The following is a 25,759-nucleotide window of genomic DNA, read 5'->3' on the forward strand; positions in this document are numbered from 1 at the left end:
CATTTTATGCTTCAGAGGCACAACATTATACTGACAAACCCAGTAATCTTCAGTATCATATTAATGTACATAATCTATGCCCAATAAAATCCTTTTCTAGAAGAACGTATGGTTATACAGTGGAAAGAGCTCATTCACGTATCTAGGGGTTCTGATGGTCTAGTCTAATGGGGTTCTCTCTTTGCTTACAGATCACTCACCCACCTGCAGAAACTAGAAGAACTTGATTTAGGAAACAATGAACTTTATAACTTGGTAAGATATTATCAGTGGAATATGGCATTGATATTGGTGTTTCATGTGGAACTAAAATATCCAGAACAGAAATTTCCCAAACTGGAAGCGGTGACACTTCTGGAACATTTCTATACATATAAATGAAAAATTGGCAGTGACATGCTGCCATCATGTTACCTATTTCTTGTGATCATCATACAGTACAAAACAATAAGTTCAGCTGATGTACCTTGATACTTTTATGTCCCTATCCTAACTATTACTATAGTTATTAAAATGATGTGCTATGCAATCTGGTATTTCACCATACGTTATTAATTTGTGGTAGAATTATTTTTCTGCAGAAAAGGAAAGGTCCCCACAGATCTTTCTCTGCAGAAACAAAGCAAGGGACACAGATTGTTTTCTCTGTTTCTCAGTTGTGCCCTAGTACTTACCTTTTGTCATTTCAAGATTGAACTGAGGTCTCATTTGGGTGTTAAAATATGAAATAAGGCTCTTGTGCAGAAACAAAAATGCTTACACTTTGCTCTTTTTAAGGCATATTTTAGTGATTACACTAAACACTTAAATTATATTAATGTTACAATTATGGTTCCACCAACAACTCTAATTACGCAGTTGTGCTATACTGTGTTCTCCCGTATATTCTTATGGCATTCAAATATGACAGTAATACACAATATTATGTGTGTGTATATGGGGGTGGGAAGGGGATGGGTTAGAGTTGTTTTGGGAGCTATAACTTGGAGTTTAATTTTTTAGGTAAGTAAAAAAAGAAAGAGGACCCTGTATGGTCACTTGAATATACATTTTTTCTGATTCTGTCTAATGGGTTGTAATTGCTAGGCTAATACCTGTCTCTCCTCTGCATGTAAGGGTGTTAAAAACTGTCTGAGAATGTGGAGTCCCTTTTGTTAGTCTAACATAGTCTTAGTCAAAAACATAAATCACCTGTTGGATACTTACCAAAATATGTAATGAATACAGATAACTTATGGTCATACTTGGTTACATTTTCTAAATCAGATCTAGCATTACAACATACTATTAAAATCAGTGTGTTAGGTCTCCTGGGCAACAAGTTTTTCTTCTGTTGCATGTATTGCTTGTTTCTGAATTACCCTAACTACCTTTTGCTCTTTTGTTTTTGTTTACATTTTGCAGCCAGAAACAATTGGTGCACTTTTCAGTCTTAAAGATCTCTGGCTGGATGGAAACCAGTTAGCTGAAATACCTCAGGTAAGGTAGAGTTCTCATGAAAAAAGTGTGTGTGAAGAAAAAATTATTTGTGGCCAGGGCCGGCTCCAGGCACCAGCAAACCAAGCAGGTGCCTGGGGCAGCACATTTTCAGGGGCGGCATTCCAGCCAGCCTTTTTTTTTTTTTTTTTTTGCGCTTGTGGCGGCAAAAGCCTAGAGCGGGCCCTGGCAGCAGCAGCGCGTCCTGCACAGGGGGCGCCCTGGGGCCGCTGCGGTTCTTGTCGGGGAGCAGCGCCTGCACCTTATGGCAGGTGCCGCAGGGCGGCCACCCCCCAGTGCCGCAGCCGGGGCTGGGCGAAGTGGCCCAAGCCACCCAGGGACTGCGGCAGGGCGGCCAGGAGCAGCAGCAGCAGCGGGGCCATAGTGGGGACCGGTGCCCGGGGCACTGCCGTATGGGGCCCATGTCCCGCTCTCCGAGGCTCCGCTCTCTCTGGGGCTGCCCTGCCCCAGCTCCTCAGCCCTCTGCCAGGCGGTCCCCCGGCTCTGCCGTCCCGGGTCCCGGCCGGTCCTGGAGGCGGGAGCCCCGGCTGGAGGGACCCTGGGCTGAGGCGCGGCCTGGGAGCCCCGCTGCTTACCCCGACCCTGCCAGCGCCGGACCGACTGGAGGCGAGGGGGGAAGCGGGCGGAGTCAGCACTGGTGGGGGGAAGCCCAGGGGTGGGGTGGGGGGGAGAGCCCAGAGTTTGGGCGGCAGGGGGTGCGGGTGGGGGGGAGAGCCCAGGGGTTGGGGCGGCAGGGGGTGGGGGGGAGATCCCAGCTCTGGGGCGGCAGGGGGTGAGGGTGCGGGGGGAGAGCCCAGCTCTGGGGCGGCAGGGGGTGAGGGTGCGGGGGGAGAGCCCAGGGCTGGGGTGGGGGCAGCCAAAACATTTTTTGCTTGGGGCGGCAAAAAACCTAGAGCCGGCCCTGTTTGTGGCTAAGCTACAAATATCAAACTTGCTTTTTGGGGGGGGGTATGTTTTTAAACTTTGAAGTTTATAAGCTTTTTTGAAAAGTTCAGCGAGTATCTTTAGGATTTCTGCCTCTCAGCTTTAGAAGGTTGGGCATGATGCCTTTGTCATATGCACCAAAAACGGCTGATAGGCTTCAAAGGGTTTATCTGATGAATGACAGGACATTTCCCCCTTCCAGAAATTGGTTATTCTCAGTCTGTAGTGTTCATGGTCCAGGGATTGGGAGACCAGTATTCAGTTCAACTGACTCTCACTCTTCACACTTGTCAAAATGCAAGTAATCAAAGTTGTGTGTGAACTGTCCTCTTCTGTAGCTTTCTTCTGCTGTTTAAAATACAGTGTACAGAGGAAATAGGATAATAAAATTCCCTCCATAAATAGAATTTTGAGATCCCAGTCCTGCAACTGGATCCATGCAAGCAAATACCTCGTTGACTTCAATTGCAGGATGAGGGGCCTTAACAGCTAAGGTATTTCTGTAATCTAGTAAGCTTCCCTGTCCTTAGTGCATTGAGAACAGCTTTTTTTAAGATTCAAGCCAAAAAATCATGCCATTTCACTGGTATTCTATATGCTGAGTCCACTGTGGGTGGTGTGGAAATCTTGCGTGCTGAAAATCAATGCAAAAACAATGGTGTGTGCAAGTGAGCTTAGTGTATGCCTTTTCCCGTCATTAAGTCTAGCTACAGTAAGTACTTGTAAGAGGCTCCAATTAGACTCTGCCATATCAGGTTTTCTGTGGACATCTGAAGTTCCGCAGCCATTTTTAGCAATAGTTAGTGGGTTTTGTTAATGTCCAATGGAAAAATCCTAAGAAAAAGCTTTTTATGAGCAACTTACTTTATGTAATTTGTTGTTCAAATATTAGAAAATAGAGAGAAAAATCTTTGCTATCTAGCATGATCAGTCTTCAGATTTTCAGTGATCTTGTTGCTACTCTGTAGACATTTATATATGAAATATTAAGGTTGCTGTTCTATTTTTTATCTTTATTTTCAGATGTGTTGGTACAGCAGTGCTGTATGTTTTGATGATTAAAGTCAGCTATGACAGAATGTGTGTAGGAGTATACTCACAGTGAGGGTGTACTGAAAGATATAAAAATAAGAGGTGTCAATTTTTTCTAATCAGATCTTTAGATAAACTATATCATTGTCAAAACTAAGTAATTGGTATAATTTTATAGCTTTATAAGCTTGCTAGTGCAGCACTTCTGATTTGTATTTCTCCATTTGTTGCAAAGGAAGGAAAAAGATATGAAATCCCTAGATATTGATAGTTACGGTTTGTTGAAATATCAGCCAAGAGGGGCCGATCATAATGTGCCTTGAGTTACTTGGGAGAGACAGACTTTGTATGTTGGATTTGAGTTCTGTAACTCTGAGAAACAACTACATTGAGTTTTTCCTCAAGAAAAAGACTGTTTTGGCTTATGTTTCACTTATACTGCTTGCTTGTGGTTCCTATTATGTATGCAATGTTTGAGATGGAAACATTTTTGTCTAAATTACCTAGCCTGTGCTAGTCAATATTTTTATCATAAGAAGCTGCTGTTGTCTTTTTGTAATATCACCCAAAATGAAAATGGTCATCTTCCAGCATTTAGAAAAGAGGTCCTCCTTCTGAGTTCCTCATGAAATTTAAGTGTGGTAGGAAACTTTAAGTGACTTGGTGTTGCAAGTTTGGACATGACTTGGGATTTTTTTGTTTTTGTTTTGTTACATGTGATGTAGGAAATAGGAAATCTGAAAAACCTGCTATGTCTGGATGTCTCTGAAAATAAATTGGAAAGACTTCCTGAAGAGATCAGTGGTTTGACTTCCTTAACAGATTTGCTCGTTTCTCAGAATTTACTTGAGGTGCTACCTGATGGTATTGGTAAGTAGTATAAAGTAAACATAATAATAGACAACTACTGGAACTGGTCTAAATAGCAAGCTCATGTGTCCTGAATATCTTTTGCAATTTCTACTTATGTAAGAGATGAGCCTATCCCAATTTTTTTTTTTTAAGTCTAATTATACACACAGTCCTGCTAATTTTGCACTTTGAATATTTTTATTTCTACTATGGAATTGATGCCTCGCCATTTAGGCTGCCTACATTTATTATTAACTTGCTGAGCAGAGTATGAGACAGTACATCGTATGTGATCTATTACCATCAGAACCAGAGGGTTCAGTGTCATAGTTCAGGGCAACTGCCCCATGCTCCCTCTGCATGGGGTCCACCAATGGCATCCACTCTAGGCTCCCGGCTCCTCAATTGTCATTTCTCTTGGTTAGAGACCCGGATCTCTCTGACTCTTGACTGAGTGTTTTGAGGCTGCACAGTTCCCTGCCTACACTGTGATATCCCCAGAAAGCCAGACTACCTAAACAGGCCGGGATCGTTCTCTTCAAGTGCTATAAACAGCTGTAATTGCCAGCAGTCACAAGTTACCACACAGCCCTTTCTAAGCAAGCACATTTATTCATAACATGAAAACATTACAGAGAACACATCTAAAAAACAAAAGTTCCTTATACGCATGCCAACAGCTTTCCAGAGGTCACCCATCAGTAATATGGGACCTCAGTAGGCCCAAATCCTTCCAATCCCCTTGGACCTGTCTGTTGGCTGGAATGGATCAGAAATAAGACGCTAAGTTATTTTAAACTCAGTTTATCCAGAAGTCATTTTTTTGCTGGTCTCTGGAGAATCCTATTTGAACTAGTACATGGGAGCCTCTCCAGGTGGTGACATCTCTCTGGAAGTGTTGCAGTCTGAGTGAATTTGCATAATCTCTACCCCCTCCCCCCCCCCCCCGTTAGTACTTGCAGGAGCTTTGGTCACCGTCCCCCATAGAATTGAATGATACATAAACTTAATACAGTAAGATCTCCCAAAGATACTGCAGGAACTTGCTCTAACTGTCTCAGTCCGGTGTACAAGTTGATTCATTGGAGGTTTTATAATCTGTAAATTCTATTTTGTAGCACATCACATGTAAAATTATTTAGTAAATTAAGTAAAATTCATTTACCATAGTTCTTTAAATACAACATTATGTGTGGTTTTTAAACCACAGCAGCTCCACCACTTGGCTGCCTTTTGCATCTGAGGGGAGGGAGGAGAGTAACTCTGGCAGTTCCATTATCTGCTTCCCTGTTGGGTTGTTAGAGCCCTATGAAGAACAGGAACAGAGCTTGACTGATGCTGCCAAACCTAGCACAGCCACTCGGGGCAGCTCAGGAGAGGGTAGAAGGAAGAAAACTTAACTTGGCACCCAGTGATGACTCTCAGGTTCTCTGTCTACAGCAAAGGGAACAGAACAGGACAGAGTCTGTCCTGTAGTATCAGTTGTGGCTCACTGACCTTTTTAAAAGTAATGTTTGGCTCTTCAGCTGAAAAGGTTAGACACCACTGACCTTGAGGAAGATGTGGTCCTTTCCCCAAGAAGCAGAGTGGCACTTAATGCTTATACTAGCTATCTGTGTCCTTAGCTACAGTGATTCTGGTACAGAGCTCTTTGACGGTGACAGGGCTTGAACTCATCTCCCAGAATGACTTTCTTTGAATTCTGACCTTATCAGTTACTGCATCTATCTTTGTTGACTAGGCCAGTATGAGAATAACTAGTGTTTGTACAGCACCTAGTGGATTTGACCATGGTCCTATTTGGGGCTTTGGAGTATGCAACCTCAAACTACTACTGTTTACTGTTAGTATTACTACTTCTAGTTTGTATTGCTAGTAAAAACTAACAGTAGTACTAGTCTGGAGTTTGTGTGGTCATTTTTGTGAGCTTTTTTTTAAGAAGTAGAATGCAAAACAAAAAAATAGTTCCTATCTGGTGCCACTTGTAGACATTGAGGCTGATGTGCAGAGTTCAGGCTACAAGTCATGTACTGATAACAGCAGATGGGGTTGTTAGAACTTTCCCTCTATGCCTTTGGTCTTACCCCTCTTCAGTAAATATGCAGACAGGATATTAAACTGCAGCTTTTACCAGTGTAACCTCCTTGGGATCCTTTATAGTATGATTTCAGTTACCTGCTAAAATCACTAAGAATATTTTAGGTGAGGCAAATGCTTGAAAATTTTACGTTAACTGTCATAAGAACACACCGTGGAAGGACACAAAGCAAAAAGGGAAATCACGCAAAGTCTTATATAATCATAGAAAATTCATTATATAATGAAGGATCTGGTAACCTAATGTTTGTGATTATAATTTTATTTTGTACAAAACTAGCATATTTGTATAGTAGTCCAGCACAATGATAAGGATAGATAAGGGCATCCTACATCACATCTTGGACCTGCCTATTCTAACTAAATGCAGTATGTTTTGATCACAGAAAATTAAATAAGGTTCAGTTTTCATAAGTACTGCATTGTTTTTAGTATCTGTGTCTAATGAATACAGGTTACTAGAGGCGTAAAATTTCAACCACTTTTGTATGCTTATCAGGAAATATTGTATGGCTTGATTTCCCCCCCCCCCCCCCCCAACCTCCCCCCAAATCTCCCCAGTCATATTTGGATGGTGAAACGTTTAACTCCTGATTATCCCACACTCTCCCTGTGTAAAAGGATTTCCCATTTCTTAACGCATGGATGTGGTATACTATTACCCCTTTGTCAAACTTCAGACTCACGAAATATAATTAAAAACACTTTTTGTCCCAAGCAAACCTTTCAGTTATTGGATTTTAAAGGCATTTATTATTGGGAGCATTTGATCTCAAGTTCACCCCACAACTAACATTTTTCCTTTTCACATACATTTATGGAGTCAATATTTGAGGAGGACGGTATATGATTTTGAGCTCCTCTTCCACCAATAACAATCCTACATTTAAAATTTATTTATGGATATTTTATTATCATTGTCTAGAAGAACTATAGTGTGTTGGCAATTCAGCACCTAAATCAAAGTGGAAATGAGCATTACATATTCAATAAACTGGAAAATTCCCCTGTTTGGCTTATATTTGTGATGTCTAATTCCAAGTGAGCTTTCATTGTCCATATCTGACACTTATCCTATTTTTGCTATTGAACTTTACTCTAGAAAACTCTTGTCAAATACACCAAAATTTTCCAACAGAAGAAAAGTTGCACTGTATTTTGTATGATTTTAAATTTTCAAACCGTAGGTTATGTGCAGTTTCATGGTCTCCATTGTCTGCTGTTGAACATGCTTAGAGTTCCTTACTTTATTTTATTTTTTTTCGCTCTTACTGTTTGTGTTCAATCCCCATTAGCAATGCAATCCAAAGCATTAAATGTTTTCTGAATTATAGAATATTTAGTATTGATGTAGCTTTACAAAACTAATTAAGGTGATCTGAGGAAACAATGCATTGTAGCATTTGGTTTTACAAAAAATTGTAATGCAGTAACAAAAACTAACATTTTTTAAATGTTCTTTTTAAAAAAAACTATTTTAATATTTAGATATTCACGTGTATTGCAGATGTGCTGGAATAATACAATATCAGCAACATGAATGTGTTAATCTTAAAGGGAACATCTGATGCGGATATAGTTGAAGCCAACCACCAAACTTAACGGTTCTCCTCTATTTATAGGAAATTTGAAGAAGCTGTCTATCTTGAAGGTTGATCAGAACAAACTTGTTCAGTTGACAGAAGCAATAGGAGACTGTGAAAGCCTTACTGAACTAGTTCTAACAGAAAACCAGCTGCTGGTGAGTATGGTCTTGACCAGGGCCGCCCAGAGGATTCAGGGGGCCTGGGGCAAAGCAATTTTGGGGGCCCCTTCCATGAAAAAAAAAGTTGCAATACTATAGAATACTATATTCTCGTGGGGGCCCCTGCAGGGCCCAGGGACTGGGGCAAATTGCCACACTTGCCCCCCCCCCCCCCCTCTGGGCGGCCCTGGTCTTAACTGCTCAAATAGCTGGCAGTAATTAGGCCTGCTGCTATGCACTGATTCATTTTGATTGTAAGCCTTTATTTTATTTCTCCTCCTATTATAGTTACTGCTAAGTACAATACAGTGGAGTTCGCATTAAGTAAATGCATGATTGTTACAACAGTCGTGGTATTATTTCCATATAGAATATATTCTGAATATTTAAATGACAATACATTCAAGAGGAACTTGCCATAATATAAAATTGGTAAATCAAAGTTCTCGTTTTTAAATAATTGTTTTTCTGCAAGTGATTTATATGAGAGAATGGCATTGTGGAGTTACAGATTTGTCTTATTGACTCTTATGGAAGGTATGCTCTGTTTACAAGTATAAAGATTTTCTTCTCCTAATGTCAAGACCTGTGGACTCAACTTTTGAGCGAAAAATCAATTTAGATTGTTTTGAATATGTGAATCCTTATCAACAACAACAAAACCCCCCAGACAATTGTTCATGTTGCCCAGGTGTAACTAAAGGCAGAACTTGGCTCGGCAATTAGATTTTAGTTCACAGTTCTATTGATGCAAAAAGCAGAGTGGAACCCTGTTCAATTTTAGCTATTTTGGCTCTGCAATACTAATGAGTAAAAACTTATTTATCAAAGTCAACAGATGTGACTATCCTCGGTCTTTTTACTCTGTTCTTGACCATGGTATGAACTGTAAGCACCGATGACTGAATGTGTATAGAGTAGCAAGGTGCCATTTTTACATGGTCCATATTTTGAAGTAGAGCTTCACTTTAACTTGTGATTTGCTAACTTAATCTAAAATTATATACTAGGGCTGTCAATTAATCACAGTTAACTCACACGATTAACTCAAAAAAATTAATCGCAATTTTAAAAATTAATCGAGATTAAGCGTAGTTTTAATCACGCTGTTAAACAATAGAACACCAATTGAAATTTATTAAATATTTTGGATGTTTTTCTACATTTTAATATATATTGTATTCTGTGTTGTAACTGAAATCAAAGTGTATATTATTTTTTATTACTAATATTTGCACTGTAAAAATGATAAACAAAAGAAATAGTATTTTTCAATTCACCTCATACAAGTACTGCAGTGCAATCTCTTTATAGTGAAAGTGCAACTTACAAATGTAGTTTTATTTTGTTACATAACTGCACTCAAAAACAAAACAATGTAAAATTTTAGACCCTGCAAGTCCACTCAGTCCTACTTCTTGTTCAGCCAATTGCTGAGACAAACAAGTTTTTTTTTTTTACATTTACAGGAGATAATGCTGTCCTCTTCTTATTTACAGTGTCACCAGAAAGTGAGAACAGGCAGTTGCATGACACTTTAGTAGCCGGCATTACAAGGTATTTACGTGCCAGATATGCTAAACATTCGTGTGCCCCTTCATGCTTCGGCCACCAGTCCAGAGGACATGCTTCCGTGCTGATCACGCTCGTTAAAAAAATAATGCATTAATTAAATTTGTGACTGAACTCCTTGGGGGAGAATTGCATGTCCCCTGCTCTGTTTTACCTGCATTCTGCCATATTATTTCATGTTACAGCAGTCTCGGATGATGACCCAGCACATGTTGTTGTTCATTTTAAGAACACTTTCACTGCAGATTTCACAGAACGCAAAGAAGGTACCAATGTGAGCTTTCTAAAGATAGCAACAGCACTTGACCCAAGGTTTAAGAATCTGAAGTGCCTTTCAAAATCTGAGAGGGACAAGGTGCGGAGCATGCTTTCAGAAGTCTTAAAAGAGCAACACTCCAATACGGAAACTATAGAATCCGAACCACCAAAAAAGAAAATCAACCTTCTGGTGGTGGCATCTGTCTCAGATGATGAAAATGAACATGCTTTGGATTGTTATCGAGCAGAATCAGTCATCAGCATGGACGCGTGTCCTCTGGAATGGTGGTTGCAGCATGAAGGGACATATGAATCTTTAGCGCATCTGGCATGTAAATATCTTGCGACGCCGGCTACGACAGTGCTAGGCGAACACCTGTTCTCACTTTCAGGTGACGTAAACAAGATGTAGGCAGTATTATCGCCTGCAAATGTAAACAAACTTGTTTGTCTTAGCGATTGGCTGACCAAGAAGTAGGACTGAGTGGACTTGCAGGGTCTAAAATTTTACATTGTTTTATTTTTGAATGCAGTTTTTTTGTACATAATTCTACATTTGTAAGTTCAACTTTCATGATAAAGAGATTGCATTACAGTACTTGTATGAGGTGAATTGAAAAATACTATTTCTTTTGTTTTTTACAGTGCAAATACATGTAATCAAAAATAAATATAAAGTGAGCACTGTACTATTTGTATTCTGTGTTGTAATTGAAATCAATATATTTGAAAACGTAGAAAACATCCAAAAATATTTAAATAAAGGGTATTCTATTATTGTTTAACAGTGTGATTAATCGAGATTAATTTTTTTAATCGCTTGACAACCCTATTATATACATCTTTTACTTGAGTTAGCAGAGTTTATTGAACTGCAAGGAATAACCTGAGTAGTTTAGTAATAGGGGCTTGCTTCCCTGCCTGCAGCTTTTTTGGATAGGTGAAATGATCAGTATTCTTTTAAATAATAACAAGAATTGTTTATCTGCTGTGTGTAGGATAGGAGGAGGAAATTTGGTTTTGCCCCAACAAGCTCAACTGAGCACTTGTAATCCAGAAGGAGATGGCACTGGAGCCTGTATAAATACAAGAAATAACCTAATGTCTTTGTCCGTGCCACAGTGTCCCAAGTGAGAATTCATACTGAGTCTCAGATAGGGGAAGTAGATGATATCTGAAAGTGGCGGCCAGAATTTATACTGTATCTAGCTAAACAGATTCCCCAGTCTTTTACCTCTAACCACTGAAGGTTCTGACTTGACATGAAGGGAAGATTTATTCACTTACATAGTCATTTTAAAGTCTTTCATGATTAATAAGAGAATTGGAGAGCCTGTTGTGTAGGAAGCTTTTACTTTGGCTTTGTCTACACATGAACATTCCATTGGAATAAGATAAAGTATGAATTTAAAATGAATTAACTGTTCCTGATTTAATTTGGTATGTTGATGCTCTTATTTCAGAATAGAGCATCCACACATGAATTTAAATTGGGAATAGCTCCCTGTGTAGACAAAGCTCCCCTTTGATGCCAACTACTGCTGGGCATATCTTGATAAATAATAGTGGAGTCAAATTGCAGGCCCCACTGCTATGTGGTTGCTCTTTGTGTTACTCCCTGCTGTGTTAATCAGTTGTTTCAGCCAGTCATTTAATGCTACACGTATTGAATGAAAATAAAATCTGAGGTTTAGGGTATGTCTACACTGTGAAGTTGTCGACAAAACTTTTGTCTTTCACAGGTACTTAAAAAAGCCCCCCCCCCCCCCCACGAAAGACAAAAGTTTTGCCGACGCAAGTGGCAGTGTCAACGCGGGTTTGTCAGCAGGAGCGCTCTCCTCCCGACAAAGCTAAAGCTGCTCGCGGGGCTGGAAGTATTTTATTGGCAAAAGTGCCGACAGAGAGCGTTTAAACGTGCTGACTTTTAGCGACAAGGCTGCGTCGACACAGCCTTGTCGCTAAAAGCTGCGTGGTGTAAATAAGCCCTTAGTTACAGTGGGAACTTATTTGTTTTTCCGCTTCTTCAAAACTGCCTTCAAAAGGACACTTAAATAATGTATCTTCTTGTGACGGGTTGGATCACAGAAACCCTCTTGGGAGCTGCCACCCAATGTACCAAGACTACCCCTGCTCCTGTTTTCCCTGCCAGCTCAGGACTCCAGCACCCTGTCTTGCTGAGCCAGACACTCCCGTCTGGCTCCAGACACAGACCCAGGGTCTGAATCACTTGTCCCAAAGCTGCAAGTTTACCTGAAAACAGCTCACAGTAGTGTGCTTGTCTTTAGCACTCAGATGCCCAACTCCCAATGGGGTCTAAACCCAGATAAATCCGTTTTACCCTGCATAAAGCTTATGCAGGGCAAACTCATAAATTGTTCGCCCTCTATAACACTGATAGAGAGATATGCACAGTTGTTTGCTCCCTCAGGTATTAATACATACTCTGAGTAAATTACTAAATAAAAAGTGATTTTATTAAATATAGACAGTAGGATTTAAGTGGTTCCAAGTAGTAACAGACAGAACAAAGTAAGTCACAAGCAAAATAAAATAAAATGCGCAAATCTATGTCTAATCAAACTAAATACAGATAATCTCACCCTCAGAGATGTTTCAGTAAGTTTTTCTCAGACTGGACACCTTCCAGGCCTGGGCACAATTCTTTCCCCTGGTACAGCTCTTGTTCCAGCTCAGGTGGTAGCTAGGGGATTCTTCATGATGGCTCCTCTCTCCCCTTTGTTCTGTTCCACCCGTTTATATATCTTTTGCATAAGGCGGGAACCCTTTGTCCCTCTGGGTTTCCACCCCCCCTCACTGGAAAAGCACCAGGTTAAAGATGGATTCCAGTTCAGGTGACATGATCACATGTCACTGCAAGACTTCATTGCCCACTTGCCAGCACACACATATACAGGAAGACTAACAGGTAAACACAACCATCTGCAGACAATGGTCCTGGTTAATGGGAGTCATCAAGATTCCAAACCATCATTAATGGCCCACACTTTACATAATTACAATAGGCCCTCAGAGTTACATTTTATATTTCTAGTTTTAGATACAAGAGTGGTACATTTATACAAATCAGGTGATCATACTCAGTAGATTATAAGCTTTGTAATGATACCTTACAAGAGACCTTTTGCATGAAGCATATCCCAGTTACATTATATTGACTTATTATCAAGTTTTTATAAAACCATATAGATTGCACAACGTCACACTTCTACCTTGTGTATATGGTCATTTTAATACAAAGCTAACATAAGGAGTGCAGTTTGGTTAGAAGCTGAAGCAAACAACGGGCCAGTTCTGCCCTCAGTTACAACCCTGGAACTCCACTGAAATCAGTGGAGTTGCACAGTTGTGACTATGAATAGAATTAGTCCCTTATATGTAAACTTTTTGATTATAAAAAGGGCTCTGTCTCCTAGATCCTATTCCAAGTGAGGTAAAGTTTTTGTTTTGACACTGTGATCATAGAAAGCTTGTTCATGTGTCACTTTCTATTGAAACAGAAATTGCCGAAGAACATTGGAAAACTAAAGAAGCTGAACAATTTGAATGTCGACCGAAACAAATTAATGTCTTTGCCCAAAGAGGTATGTCGTGTGCAGTTAACCATTATGATTATAGATAGTCTGTTACAAATAAAAATGGTGACTATAGCTACTTGTAGGAAATAGTAAGCAGCTTTTGTTCAATGTGAATTACTAGAAAATATTCCTACCTAACAGGCTATGACCAAGGCTCTGTCTATTGGATTGCAGAGGCCTTGACAAAAGTAGAGGTGGTTTGGTTTCTAGTGAGTGGCCGGTATAATGGAACAAAAGGTCCAAGACCTAAATAGTTTCTTATAAACTGATATATGATTGTACATGTCAGACCCAGCACTACTTGAAGACAGGTTTTTAAGGTCTGGTTATAACTTAGTGCACTTGAACCAAGGTGTAATTTTTTTCTGCAGGTAGAATGACGATACCACAAGAAATCCTGATCTTTAAAGTTGTGGCTGGAAAGCACATGGGTGGTGGGGTGTTTTTTTGGATATGAGAGAGAAGAAATTATTTGGGGTGCTGCAATTTTGGGATCTTTGTTTTATGAAAGTCTCTACAGGCTGATTGTGTCATTAAACAGCCAGACCTAAAGCAGTGATTTGTGTAATACTCAGCTTAGCGATACCCTAGTTTTATAGCTGTGATCACTGGGGCTTCTTGCTCATCTTAAGCAGTGTATGAAGCGAAACAAAGGTAGACTAGGATTAAATGTAATGGTGGTCTGAGAAGTTGGTCTAGTTCATCAGTAAAACCTGGAAAGGTTGGTATTTCTGGGTTAGGCAGGGAGTACAATAGGGAGAGCCAGTGTGATGTCACTAAAGCATGGGACAGAGTTAAGAGGCCTGGATTCTAATGCCATCTGTGCTACTGATTCAGTGTGTTAATTCCCCCCCACACCCCCACCACTATGTAATTTAACTCTGCCTTCTGCCTCAGTTTCCCTATCTGTAGATAATTGGCCAAGCAAACCAAGATGCTATACTCAACTCGGCATGCATGTCCGTTTGTAACATAACTTTGGAACACTGCATCTAATCAATTCCAAAAATGTCAGGGAATGTTCTAGCTATCAATGGGCGGAACCCTTTTGTTTGTTTGGTTTTTGTTTTTGTTTTTTGTTAGTCTAATTTGCACCAAAAAATATCAGAAAAACCTGATTCAGAGGAAAATCAGAGCGCTCAGATTGCCTGGTGCTGCAGGCAGAGCAATCTCTTTGCTGCCCCCTGCTGCTGCCTACCCATATCAGAGGTAACAGCTAAGCTTGCTGCAGGGGGAGATTGTAGTCTGAACTAGCAGAAATAAGAGCTTTACAGGGAGAGTTTATTGGGGGAAGAAGGGAGGGGAGGAGTAGGGACCAGGCGAGGGGAAGAACAACCTGGAGTGGAGGCCTGGGAAACAGCCAGGGTGGGACTGTGGTGGTGATGGAAGCAGAGACCTGGAGTGGATGGGGAAGTTGGGGGGGGCAGGCAGGGATCCTGAGGTAAGTGGGGGAGAGGAAGTGAATTTGATGATGGGCAAATCAGGGATCCACAAGATGCGAGTAGTGGTGATGAGGGAAGCCAGGAACCTGGGGTGGGAGGGAAACTGAGCCACGTGGTTGTGGAGTCAGGAGAAACAGAGATGGTGTTTGGAAAAGGGGGGACCACAGACCCTGGATTGGGGTGAGACAATGCTAGACCTGGCTAGGGGGAATGAGGGAGCCACACATAGACCTGGGCATAGTGGGAAATGCCATTGGGGAGGGCAAAGTGCTCTGGAACACTAATGCTGCGTAAGTGCGTTTGCTCCGTGCATGTTTTGCTAGCCCTTGAAACTTCAGGAAATGCAGTCTGTTACTTTCTGTTACAGATTGCTATTATAGCCTTTCACCTCAAAGTCAGTGGTTTGAATTCAGAGTTGGTAATGGTAGCAAATGGAAAATAAGTTACACTCTTGGATCCATGTGGTAGCTTCTGCATTTGCTTCACTTGCTTTCATAAATAACATGTCACAGAAACCACCACCTAACTGCTGTGAATTAGCATCTGTGGCTGTCTCAGTTCTTTGTGCTTAGACAGACCAACGTGAATACCTTTTTGGATTCCGCTCCCCCCCATAAAGACTTATGGAACACTAGTGTGGTCATGTGGAGAAGCTTGCTGTGCTGCTCATGCTATATGTGCTTGGGTAACAAACAATTCAGTTCCCTTAGTGTAGTACCCATCTTAACCACAAACACTAGCTTTAAGCAAAACGTAAGTGTTTTTTCTTATTTGTGGCACAAATTCATGATGTAAAAGTGTGTGGGGGGGGGAGAGGGGGAAGGTGAGGAGGGAATGAATGGAGATTCGTATGTTCTACAATTCTAAAAGAAAAAGAGTCTGAACCGCCTAGTAGGTGGTATGGCATATGCAGTATGCGGCCATGCAAACAACCCAGGCTCAGGAGTGGCTTCAGGGATACTGATAAAGTTGATTGCTACTCCAATGATGAATCTCATCATGGAGGAGATTCGCTTGGTCTTTTGCTGGAAGATTCAGCGTCCACTTCCCTGCTGAATAAAACAATATTGTTACAAATATTGAAGACATTTTCATTCACTCATGTTGGTAAGAGGAGGGAAGTATCCTGCTTGTAACTACTTAGGAGTGAGATTGTACTGTATTCATTACCACTTTCCCATTTATTCTCATCTCAAGCTGATTTTGATACAGAAGTTAAGCAAGGAGGTCTGAATGTTCACTTCAAAAACTGCCATTGGTGACTTGTTCCCTCTGTGTATTGAACTCAAGATGGCTGTCGGGATGGCATTGGGAAGATGGTGGTCTCTGACCTCTAAATGTCAATAGTCAAGTGTGAGCTGCTAAACACACGTGTTCTTCCCCTTCCCTTCCCAGCCCCCTAGAATTTCTTCCTGAAGCAGAGAGATAACTTACACCTGTGATGTCAGAAATTGTATTTGTTCTAATGAAATATATTGCTCTGGCAGAACTATGAATTGTAGTTTTTTAAACTTTATTTTAGGCATGGGGTTTGGGTAAACCTGTCAAACAAGTATTTATGTACTTATATCTATACACACTTGTAAAACCAGTCTTTCCCTACTGTAGTAAGGTGTCATTGACACCTTATTACATAATTATGGTATGGTTCAAGATTATTCTGAACCTTTAGCATAATAATTCCTTAGATGTTTTCTGGCTCAAAGGTTCTTCTGAACCCGATGGCAGTTCAGAATGTGAAAATGTTAACGATTGAACGGCTGCCAGATACTCAAGTCACTTAACAAGTCATGTATTCAATATCTGTATTTTGAAGATGATTCTGCTCTCATTGAAGCTAGTGGCAAAACTCTGACTTGAGGAAGAGCTGAATGTGTTTAAACTTGTTCATTATCACAAATGGTTTATTCCTTTAAACTTGAAAGACCTGCCCAGTGACTTCCTCTAACCCTAAATCCCATCCTGCGGATAGAACATGAGTGAAACTAGTGTGCTGAACCACCTGTTTAGGATACTTTAAAGTATCCTAAATTGTGTAATTATGTGCTCATTAATGAGCCTGCATCATCTGCAGAATCTGACACCGAGAACTACCTTGCATAGTAAGTAGAGCTGGTCAAAAAAAATTTGTCGGAATGATTGTCTGTCTGACTGAAAATACCCATTTTGCAAAATCAATATTTTTCCTGGGAAAACTTCAGTTTTCCCTTGAGGGGAGAAATCAAAATGATAGTTTACCTGTTGCCCACTTTGAAGGCTCTTGTCAGTTTCTCTTTCTGCCTTCCCCCAGCCATCCAGCTGCTGGAGAAGCTGAGCATTGGGCTCTCTGGCTCCTACAGCGGTATGGGGAAGCGGGAGGCTGAGTGTGCTGGAATCTCAGGCAGCCAGGCTGGAAGGTTCATGTCCGTTTCACTGGGAAGCTGGAAAATCCTGTTCAGTCTCCCAAAATAGTGTTGTTGTTTTTTAAATCCCTTCCCTTGAAATATTTATCCGTTTTGACTTTTCCACTCCAGTTTGGGATTAAAATTTGTTCCAAAAACATGAATTTTTTTTGTGGGAAGGGATTCCTATTTTCCAGACAACTATAATAACTAAACAAGTAAAACCTCTGGTGTGAATCTGTGGATTTGTTTGGGTAGCAGTTGTGTGTTTACTTTAAGGCCTTCAGTTTTACATCATTCAGTTTCAATAGTTTCTTTATTTCGTAAACTGGAATTGTAGGGTTTAACCCTTCAACCACAGCCACCCGGAATTCATGAGACTGGCAAGAGGTAAACCGAATTTGGGGCAGCTGAGGCCAGGGCAGCACCATGTCAGAATTTGCAGTTGGAGTCAAGTCATGTAGAGGAAGCCCACCTTTTCCTCTTGCACTGTTCTTCAGCCCACTACCCTTTCCCAGCCATGGCAGCACTAAAGGCCATGCTGCCCTTAGATGTCTGCCCCTGGTGTACTGTCTCTCAGGAGGAGAGTCTCAGCATGCAGCAGATGATGATACCGTTGAGTCAGTATTAACAGAATTCCTGCATTATATCTTCAGTCTTGGGGCAGGGAAACCAACTGCTTCATACGTGTTCTCCCACCCTTGCACTGTCCATTTTTTCCCACATGGATACCTTGAGGGGAGAGGGGGAAATAAAGTGTCAGAATGGAAGGATGGGGGGGGGAAAGCTGCTTTGAAACACTTCTCTGCCATAGTTTTCTCCATCGATTTTTTTTCCCTCACCACGCTGTGCAGCAGGAATGTAGAGCAATTGAAGCAGATGAGCCTCTTTCACGTATTGAGGTTTTTCATAATCCACTGAGACCTTCAGTCACAGCTTTATTAATGTTAATCAGGCAACTTCTTGAACCTTAAATGTGTGTTCTTGTTTATCAGAGGGACTCTTGTGCTTGGGCTGGGATTCAAGACAAACCCTGACTTACTTCTGTGCATTTAAGTCAAATTTCTGGTTGTGTTACTCTAAATAGATGTGTGTAAAAATTTGAAGTGTTATGAATATCTAAATATAGCTGTGATCTTTTGTACTAAAATAATATTTTTGTGATGTTCAAAATGTTTTTTTAAAATGAGGAAAAACAGTTTTTGAGAGTAATACAAATACATGGAACACATTAGGGGAAAAACATAACAGACAAGTAACCAATACTCTATACTTAATATAATGAGTAATCAATAAAAGATGTGATAACATTAACAGTTAAATTATAGTTTTCTTACACTGATGAACTATTTTAAATCTTGAAGTACAATAGGATTGTCTCCATTTGGTTAGTGGTTCAAGCAGCTACCAGATTTCCTTGGTTCCTTTAAAAAATTCAGTAGATACTGCAGCACCACCTCAAAGAGTTTACAGTCACTTAGGGTACGTCCAGACTACCCTCCATATCAGCGGGTAGCGATGGATTTATCGGGGATCGATATATCGCGTCTCGTTAAGACGTGATATATCGATCCCCGAACGCGCTCCCCATCGACTCCGGAACTCCACCAGAGCGAGCGGCGGTAGTGGAGTCGACGGGAGCCACGTCCGTCGATCCCGCTCCGTGAGGACCCAAGGTAAATCGATCTTGAAGTACAATAGGATTGTCTCCATTTGGTTAGTGGTTCAAGCAGCTACCAGATTTCCTTGGTTCCTTTAAAAAATTCAGTAGATACTGCAGCACCACCTCAAAGAGTTTACAGTCACTTAGGGTACGTCCAGACTACCCTCCATATCAGCGGGTAGCGATGGATTTATCGGGGATCGATATATCGCGTCTCGTTAAGACGTGATATATCGATCCCCGAACGCGCTCCCCATCGACTCCGGAACTCCACCAGAGCAAGCGGCGGTAGTGGAGTCGACGGGAGCCACGTCCGTCGATCCCGCTCCGTGAGGACCCAAGGTAAATCGATCTAAGATATTTCGACTTCAGCTACGCTATTCACGTAGCTGAAGGTGCATATCTTAGATTGATTCCCCCCCCCCCCAGCGTAGACCAGCTGTTAGAGGCAATACAGGCGAGTCTCATCTTATGCTGGGGTTACGTTCCGCTGTCAGCGCATAAAGCGAAAATCGCGTATAGTCAAAATTACATTGAGTGTAATGGCGGGCGGAATCACCCGCACTACAGGGACAGTATTTAAATTATTTTTCTTTTTTTTTGTTTTTTTGTTTTTGTTTTTGTCGACCGCGCAAAGCTGAATTCGCATATGTTAAATGCGTGTAAGATGAGACTTGCCTGTACACTTCAAGCAAAGTGACAAAGGTAGTAAGAGTTATGTCATGTTAGTTCCATCTCTTTTTAAATTGTCCCAACTGATATGACTATAATTTACTCCTGCTGTATTGTTCATAAGAAAAGAAGTGAGCCTCCAGGATGGATATAAATGAGGAGAGGGTAATGGCTTTGCAGACCAGTTCAAGAAGGGCATTCCAAGTTGCAGGGGAGGAGTGGGGAGGAAAAGAAGCAGACAAATGGAGCCTTGAGGTTTGCAAAATTTGCAGAGTAGTAGCACAAAAAAGATTAAGTAAATGAATAAGGAAAAGTGAGTGATGCAGGGCCTTAAAGGATAAAATCAGAGTCCATGATGCAATAGGGAAGGGGAGAGCAACTGGAGACATGAAAAGTCAAGAGGAAGTGGTGTGGCTGTATATTGGTAGTGGGTGAAATGGTTGTCAAGTAAGCGAGAGGCTGCAAGAATCAAGACTGGAAATGATCAGGGCATGAGTGAGAGAACATTCTTGTGGAGGAAGACACGGCAAAACATGGACATATGTTGAGAATGAGATAAAAGTTGCAGATGATCCCCAAGTTGTGAGATGAAGGATGGTGGTTGACTGACTGGGAAAGGAGGAAGAGTGGGAGAATTTTCTGGGAAAAGATAGAGCTCTGCTTTAATCATGTTAAGCTTTTAATTAATGGTGAAATATCTGGTAGAAGATGTAGGAGAGAAATGGCAACGTGCAGTTGAGCAGACATGGAAAGATCAGTGGTGGGCCGAGATGAATTATCAGCATAGAGATGAGAGCTGAAACCATGGAAGTAGAAAGAATCGCCCATGGCTGAGGTTTAAAGGTCATCTACAGTGGGATAAGGGAAGAGCAGTTACTGCTGGAAGACCAGTCAGATTTAGGAAAACCAAAAAAGCCAAGTGAAGAGTTTCCATGTTATCCAATGCAGTGGATTTTCTGGAATACTTGCATTTTAATGTACATAACGAGCGTGTGCATTATTTGTATGTAATTTTTTCTAAATCCTAAACACTTAATTTTCTTATTATCAGATGTAGGCTGCAGAACTATCAATCTTAAGGCTCTGGTATCTTATTTTAAACATATGTAATTCAACCTTATAAATTGCCATCTTTCCAGCTGGGTTGATTTTATTTGTTTTTTGTCTTTAATTTATTTTTAAAAGGAAACAGACAAGCGATATAACATGGCTGTTATGCAAGTCTGTTGACCTAGAAACTTGTTTTTATAGTACTAATATATATTTTCTTATATTATGTTTAGTTGTGTGTAGGATATACTTTAAAATTGGTTATGTATCAGCATTTTCCATGGTGTATAGTTTAGTAAAGACAGTTTTAAAAAAAAATGTCCTCGCTTTAAGTGGCCCCAATTCAACAGAGCACTGAAGTGTGCACTTTCCTCAGATGAGTAGTCCCATTAAAATCAATGAAGTCCATATTTAAAGTTAAGTATGTGCTTAAACGCTTTTTGGAATGAGGGCCAAACTGTTGTATATTTAGCGTATATGTAATGGTTTGAATATGTGTTTGAAATTGTACATAATAGATGTTGCCAAACCAACAAAGGCATGGCCTGAGTCCCTGGCTCTTTGTCAATTAACGACGGGCAGCCAAGTAAAGTACAGTGTTCTGGTATTGCATTACTTCATAGTGGGCACAGTGACATATTTTTCTTTCAATATGCTATTTAGTACATGCAGTCTACTTCCACGGCTTTTGTGTTTTGGTCCTGGAGTCTTCCTACAATGCTGGGTGGATGCATTCTTTGCTTGACATAGTAGCAAATACTTATCTTCCAAATGACCCATTTATCCTGTCATACAGTCTTCTCCTAACGTTAATTGCTCAATATATGCTGTCTCTCCCACGGAAGAACATAGTTTCATAAACAGCTTCCAGTATTTTGTCTGTGTAATTTTTTCTTTTGAAATACAAATGGTCTGGACTTGAGTTAAATCATAACTCTTATTAGACTATGTTCTGATGAATAGCTCATGATAAAGTAATTGAAGGAGCAGCACCCACATGTGAATTTTGGCAGTCTTTAGGGGAGATGGGATTTATGTTTTGTCTCCATTTTTAGCATAGTGCAGTCCATCCAGTACAGATGATGAAAAATAAATCAAATGAATGTCTCTTGTGTTTTCTTAATTGTTAGCTGCTTGGAAAATTGAGTCAGGTAAATTTGTAACCTTTTAAATATTATTCAGTCCACAGTTGCTCTATTACCTCTCATTCAACTGCTTTAAATGCATGATGACTCAAACCAGCTGGCTCCACTGCACATTTTTCATTGTCAAAGTATAGACATTTCCAGCTTACTGGGGTATCCCAACAGGGCTGCATGGCTTTTTCTGTTTGTCTGGCAAAATTGTTCAGATCCTCATGCTCCCAAGATTGAATTACTCAAACTTCATTCATAGAAAAACAAACACTTTGTGTATGGTGAGTCATCACTTGCCAGCTCATCTAACATTCACTAACTGTAGCTGTTGTCCTCACAGCTCCTCATATTAGACGCACCAATTAGACACTGAATAGATTTGTTTTTTTTCTAAATGGCACCTCATATGCTGTGAATTTGTCAAGACAACTTAATTAAAAATTTGAGTGAGTGGTCACTTGATGCTGCCAAGAGGTGGTGAAATAAAGTAATTAGCAGAAGAATTGTAATTTTAAAACTTTTGCCTATGCTTTCAATGCCAATTTCTAGTATAGTTAAATACTGCATTCTTCCATGAAAATATATGTAAAGGTAGATGAAGGCAGAGGATGTTTGTTTTGGATAGGTTTTTTTAATCCAATATGTTAAACCCTTTTGTTTATCAAGAAGAAAGGGAATAGTGGGTTAAATGCATATTATCAAAACATATTATTTTGGATGGGAAGATTTAACACACAACTAAATTTTAGATGGCTCTTTTATTATTGTCTAGCTTTGGCCAAGGTAGAACTTGCTCTAATAGCTAGTTGGTACTAACACAAAATCTTTGATTGCGGATCCTCAGATTACTTAAGAGCTTTGAATGTTGTTTGTAATGCAAGAACCGTATTGCTTACAAAGGAGCCTACTCTTTTAGCAAGAGAGTGGGGTTGTTGGTGGTGCTGACTACAGAAAACACTTCATATTGAAGAGAAAGGGGAGGCATCCTGGATAATATAAATTATATGTTGTTAGCTTGAGAGAGAGAAAAATAAATAATAAAATATTATTAAACTACTTAAATTGTGTGTGTGTGTGTGTGTGTGTGTGTGTGTGTGTGTGTGTGTGTGTGTGTGTGTGTGTGTGTGTGTAAAAGGAGTCTTACTTTTTAGACTAGGATCCACATCAATTGCTTTTGCTTTTACTAATGCAGTCAGGTTTTAAATCAACTTGATCTGAAAGTTTCAAAAGGCTTCTGATATTTTGGTCGAATACATGGATTAAGGGGAAAGAAATCTACTTTAAAGTAAGAGGGATTTTTGTTCATTTTTTAAAAGGATGCGAAATTAGCAATACTGCTTTGTGAACATATATAAGATTAGCAACCCTGAGGTAAGTAAGGTTCTCATCTGAAGGAAAACAACCAGTCAGTTGCATGAAGAAGCTTTCTGCTGGGTGAATTCAATAACCTCAGTACTCTTGTTATCAGTAGTTGCCATCCAGAGCAAAGGTCACTGAAGCTGGATTTTACCAATTTAATGCTATTTTTAACTATGCATTTTATGTGAAAATGTATTTTGCATCGAAGTCAGGGTGTAGAAACTTGTGTCTGTGATGAACAGAGAATACATTACCCATGTGGAATGCTGTGGATGAGGTTAGCTTAGTTGGCAGGGTGGAGGGAGGCAGATGATCACATCTGGAAAAAGGCTGGAGGCAGAGGATATTAGAGTAGATTGGGAAGCTTGTATGGGAAAGAGGGATTGAGTTTTGGAAACGTCTAATAAAACAATGGTGCCCCATGTTTGAGCTATACCAAAGACATTTGTAAGATGTTACTTTTTCTCAGACTGTTGCTAGTTGCTGACTCTAGTGACCGCAATCTCAACAAATGTTAAGAGCTGGCTGGTTTATTTAACATTTTATATTGCCCAGAGCTCTGTTGTGCTTGATGAGGTACAAAAACAATCCAAGAATGTTAACATTGACATATAAGGTTAGAAAAGGTTGAGGGGTAAAAACTAACACTTGCTGGGAGAAGCATACAGGTGACCTGTGCAGCTAATTGGTCGTGAGGCTGAAGGCAGGAACAGGTGAGGCTGAATCTTGACCTCTTTGGTTCTGAATAATGAAATTTATAGTTTTACAAGCTTATTTTTCATGAAAGTACTAAAAGAGACTGGCTAGAGATTTCTTCTTATCTCATTAATATTGTCTCATTAATTTGCAGTCTGTGACTTGAAGCCATTATAATTTGAATGTGCTGTGACATCTTGTGCGATCTATGCGACATGCCTTTCTTACAATACGGTTCTGCAACAAAAATAGTTTCCCTCTCTTTTTAATATAGATTGGGGGGTGCTGCAGTCTTAATGTCTTTTCTATGCGTGACAACAGATTATCTCGAATTCCCTCTGAGATTTCACAAGCCACTGAACTGCATGTCCTGGATGTAGCTGGAAACAGGTGAGAGATTTTTATAGTGTCCTGTTGCTGTAATGGTTTTGCTTCATACTCAGTCAAGACATGTAGATTAGATGTCTTAGAATGAAGCAACAAAAAAAGCTTACACTCCAATTTCACTAGTCCCAATACTTTGAAATTGGCAATATGTTCCTGCCCTCTGGCCAAATGTAGTTCCAAACCCTGCCAATACTGAGCACACGTATGTGTGTCAAAGCTACCTTTGTGACAAATACACATAAAAATATAGGATTTCAATCATGACTTTCAGGTTTTCTTCAGCCAGAAACAGAAAAGTCTCCTAACTTTTTCACTTCATGTACTTCTGACTTTAAATTAAAACAAAGATATCTTGGCTTCAAGTGAAGTCTGGTGAATTGATGCATTAATGCCAGCTGATCCTTCTGAATGGGGAGTTTGACAATCAAGTTAATCATATAAATGTTACTTTTTTATCTGCATAAAAGCTTGGCTTACTGATCTCATGTCATGCAGTGGTGTTTTGGGTTCATTTATTTGTTATTTTTATTGTTGCACAAATAAAGGCCCAAAGTAGAGCCCCATTGTGGTCAGCACTGTACACACACACACACACACACACACACACACACACACACACACACACACACACACACACACACACACACACACACACAATGAAAAGACATTCCCTGCTCCAAATTACATCTAAGCATAATGAGAAACCACTAAGTAGAACAGGCCGGGGTACAAGGTATAAAATGAGATGGTTAGCCAGTTCGTTGAGTCATCTCTCTTTTTACTTGAAATCAAATCATATGCACGTGTGCAACTGGTTCACCGCCTAGTTGGGCAGGTTGATTTATTAAGTCTCTTAGAAACTGGCCTGAAATTTCAGACTTTCCATTTCTTTTTAAATTAGGCTGATACATCTTCCTCTGTCGCTGACTTCCTTAAAGCTGAAGGCTTTGTGGTTGTCTGATAACCAGTCCCAACCTTTGCTGATGTTCCAGACTGATACAGATCCTGAAACAGGAGAGAAAATTTTAACATGTGTGTTACTTCCTCAAATGCCTTCTGAGCCCAGTTGCCAAGGTATGGTATACTTTGAAAAACATTTCCACATACAGCAGAACTGTCATCTTAAAAATCTACTGTCTCGCATCTTTCTCCCACAGCATTGTGCAAAAAGCTTTAGTTTATCATTTTTGTTTAAAAAAAAAAATCAGTTAATCATTGGTAACAGATAACATTTTAGTTGTTCATTAAAGAGCTTCTCTTCTGCCTTTCACTATTCACTGTCTCAAAAGATTTTAACTCTAGTGGGTAAGTTGGTAAGTAAATTGACTTACTTCCCCTCTACATCAGTTATATAAGCATGAATTTATTTAATTAAAATACAAAGTAAGTAAGCATAATAAT

At 40.1% G+C, this 25,759-nt stretch overlaps 1 protein-coding gene across 1 annotated transcript in view; it reads left to right on the forward strand.

Moving 5' to 3' along the window:
* The window catches only part of LRRC1 (leucine rich repeat containing 1), a 121,967-nt gene that overhangs the window by 91,642 nt on the left and 4,566 nt on the right, over nt 1-25,759 (forward strand). The window contains exons 6-12 of the mRNA XM_065401732.1: nt 192-255; nt 1,405-1,479; nt 4,179-4,323; nt 8,025-8,143; nt 13,495-13,578; nt 24,246-24,361; nt 25,260-25,432. Coding sequence (XP_065257804.1) covers nt 192-255; nt 1,405-1,479; nt 4,179-4,323; nt 8,025-8,143; nt 13,495-13,578; nt 24,246-24,361; nt 25,260-25,432 — 776 coding nt within the window. The remainder of the gene's footprint in view (nt 1-191; nt 256-1,404; nt 1,480-4,178; nt 4,324-8,024; nt 8,144-13,494; nt 13,579-24,245; nt 24,362-25,259; nt 25,433-25,759) is intronic.

This window comes from Emys orbicularis, chromosome 3 (assembly GCF_028017835.1).
Source record: "Emys orbicularis isolate rEmyOrb1 chromosome 3, rEmyOrb1.hap1, whole genome shotgun sequence".
NCBI classification, from domain to species: domain Eukaryota; kingdom Metazoa; phylum Chordata; order Testudines; family Emydidae; genus Emys; species Emys orbicularis.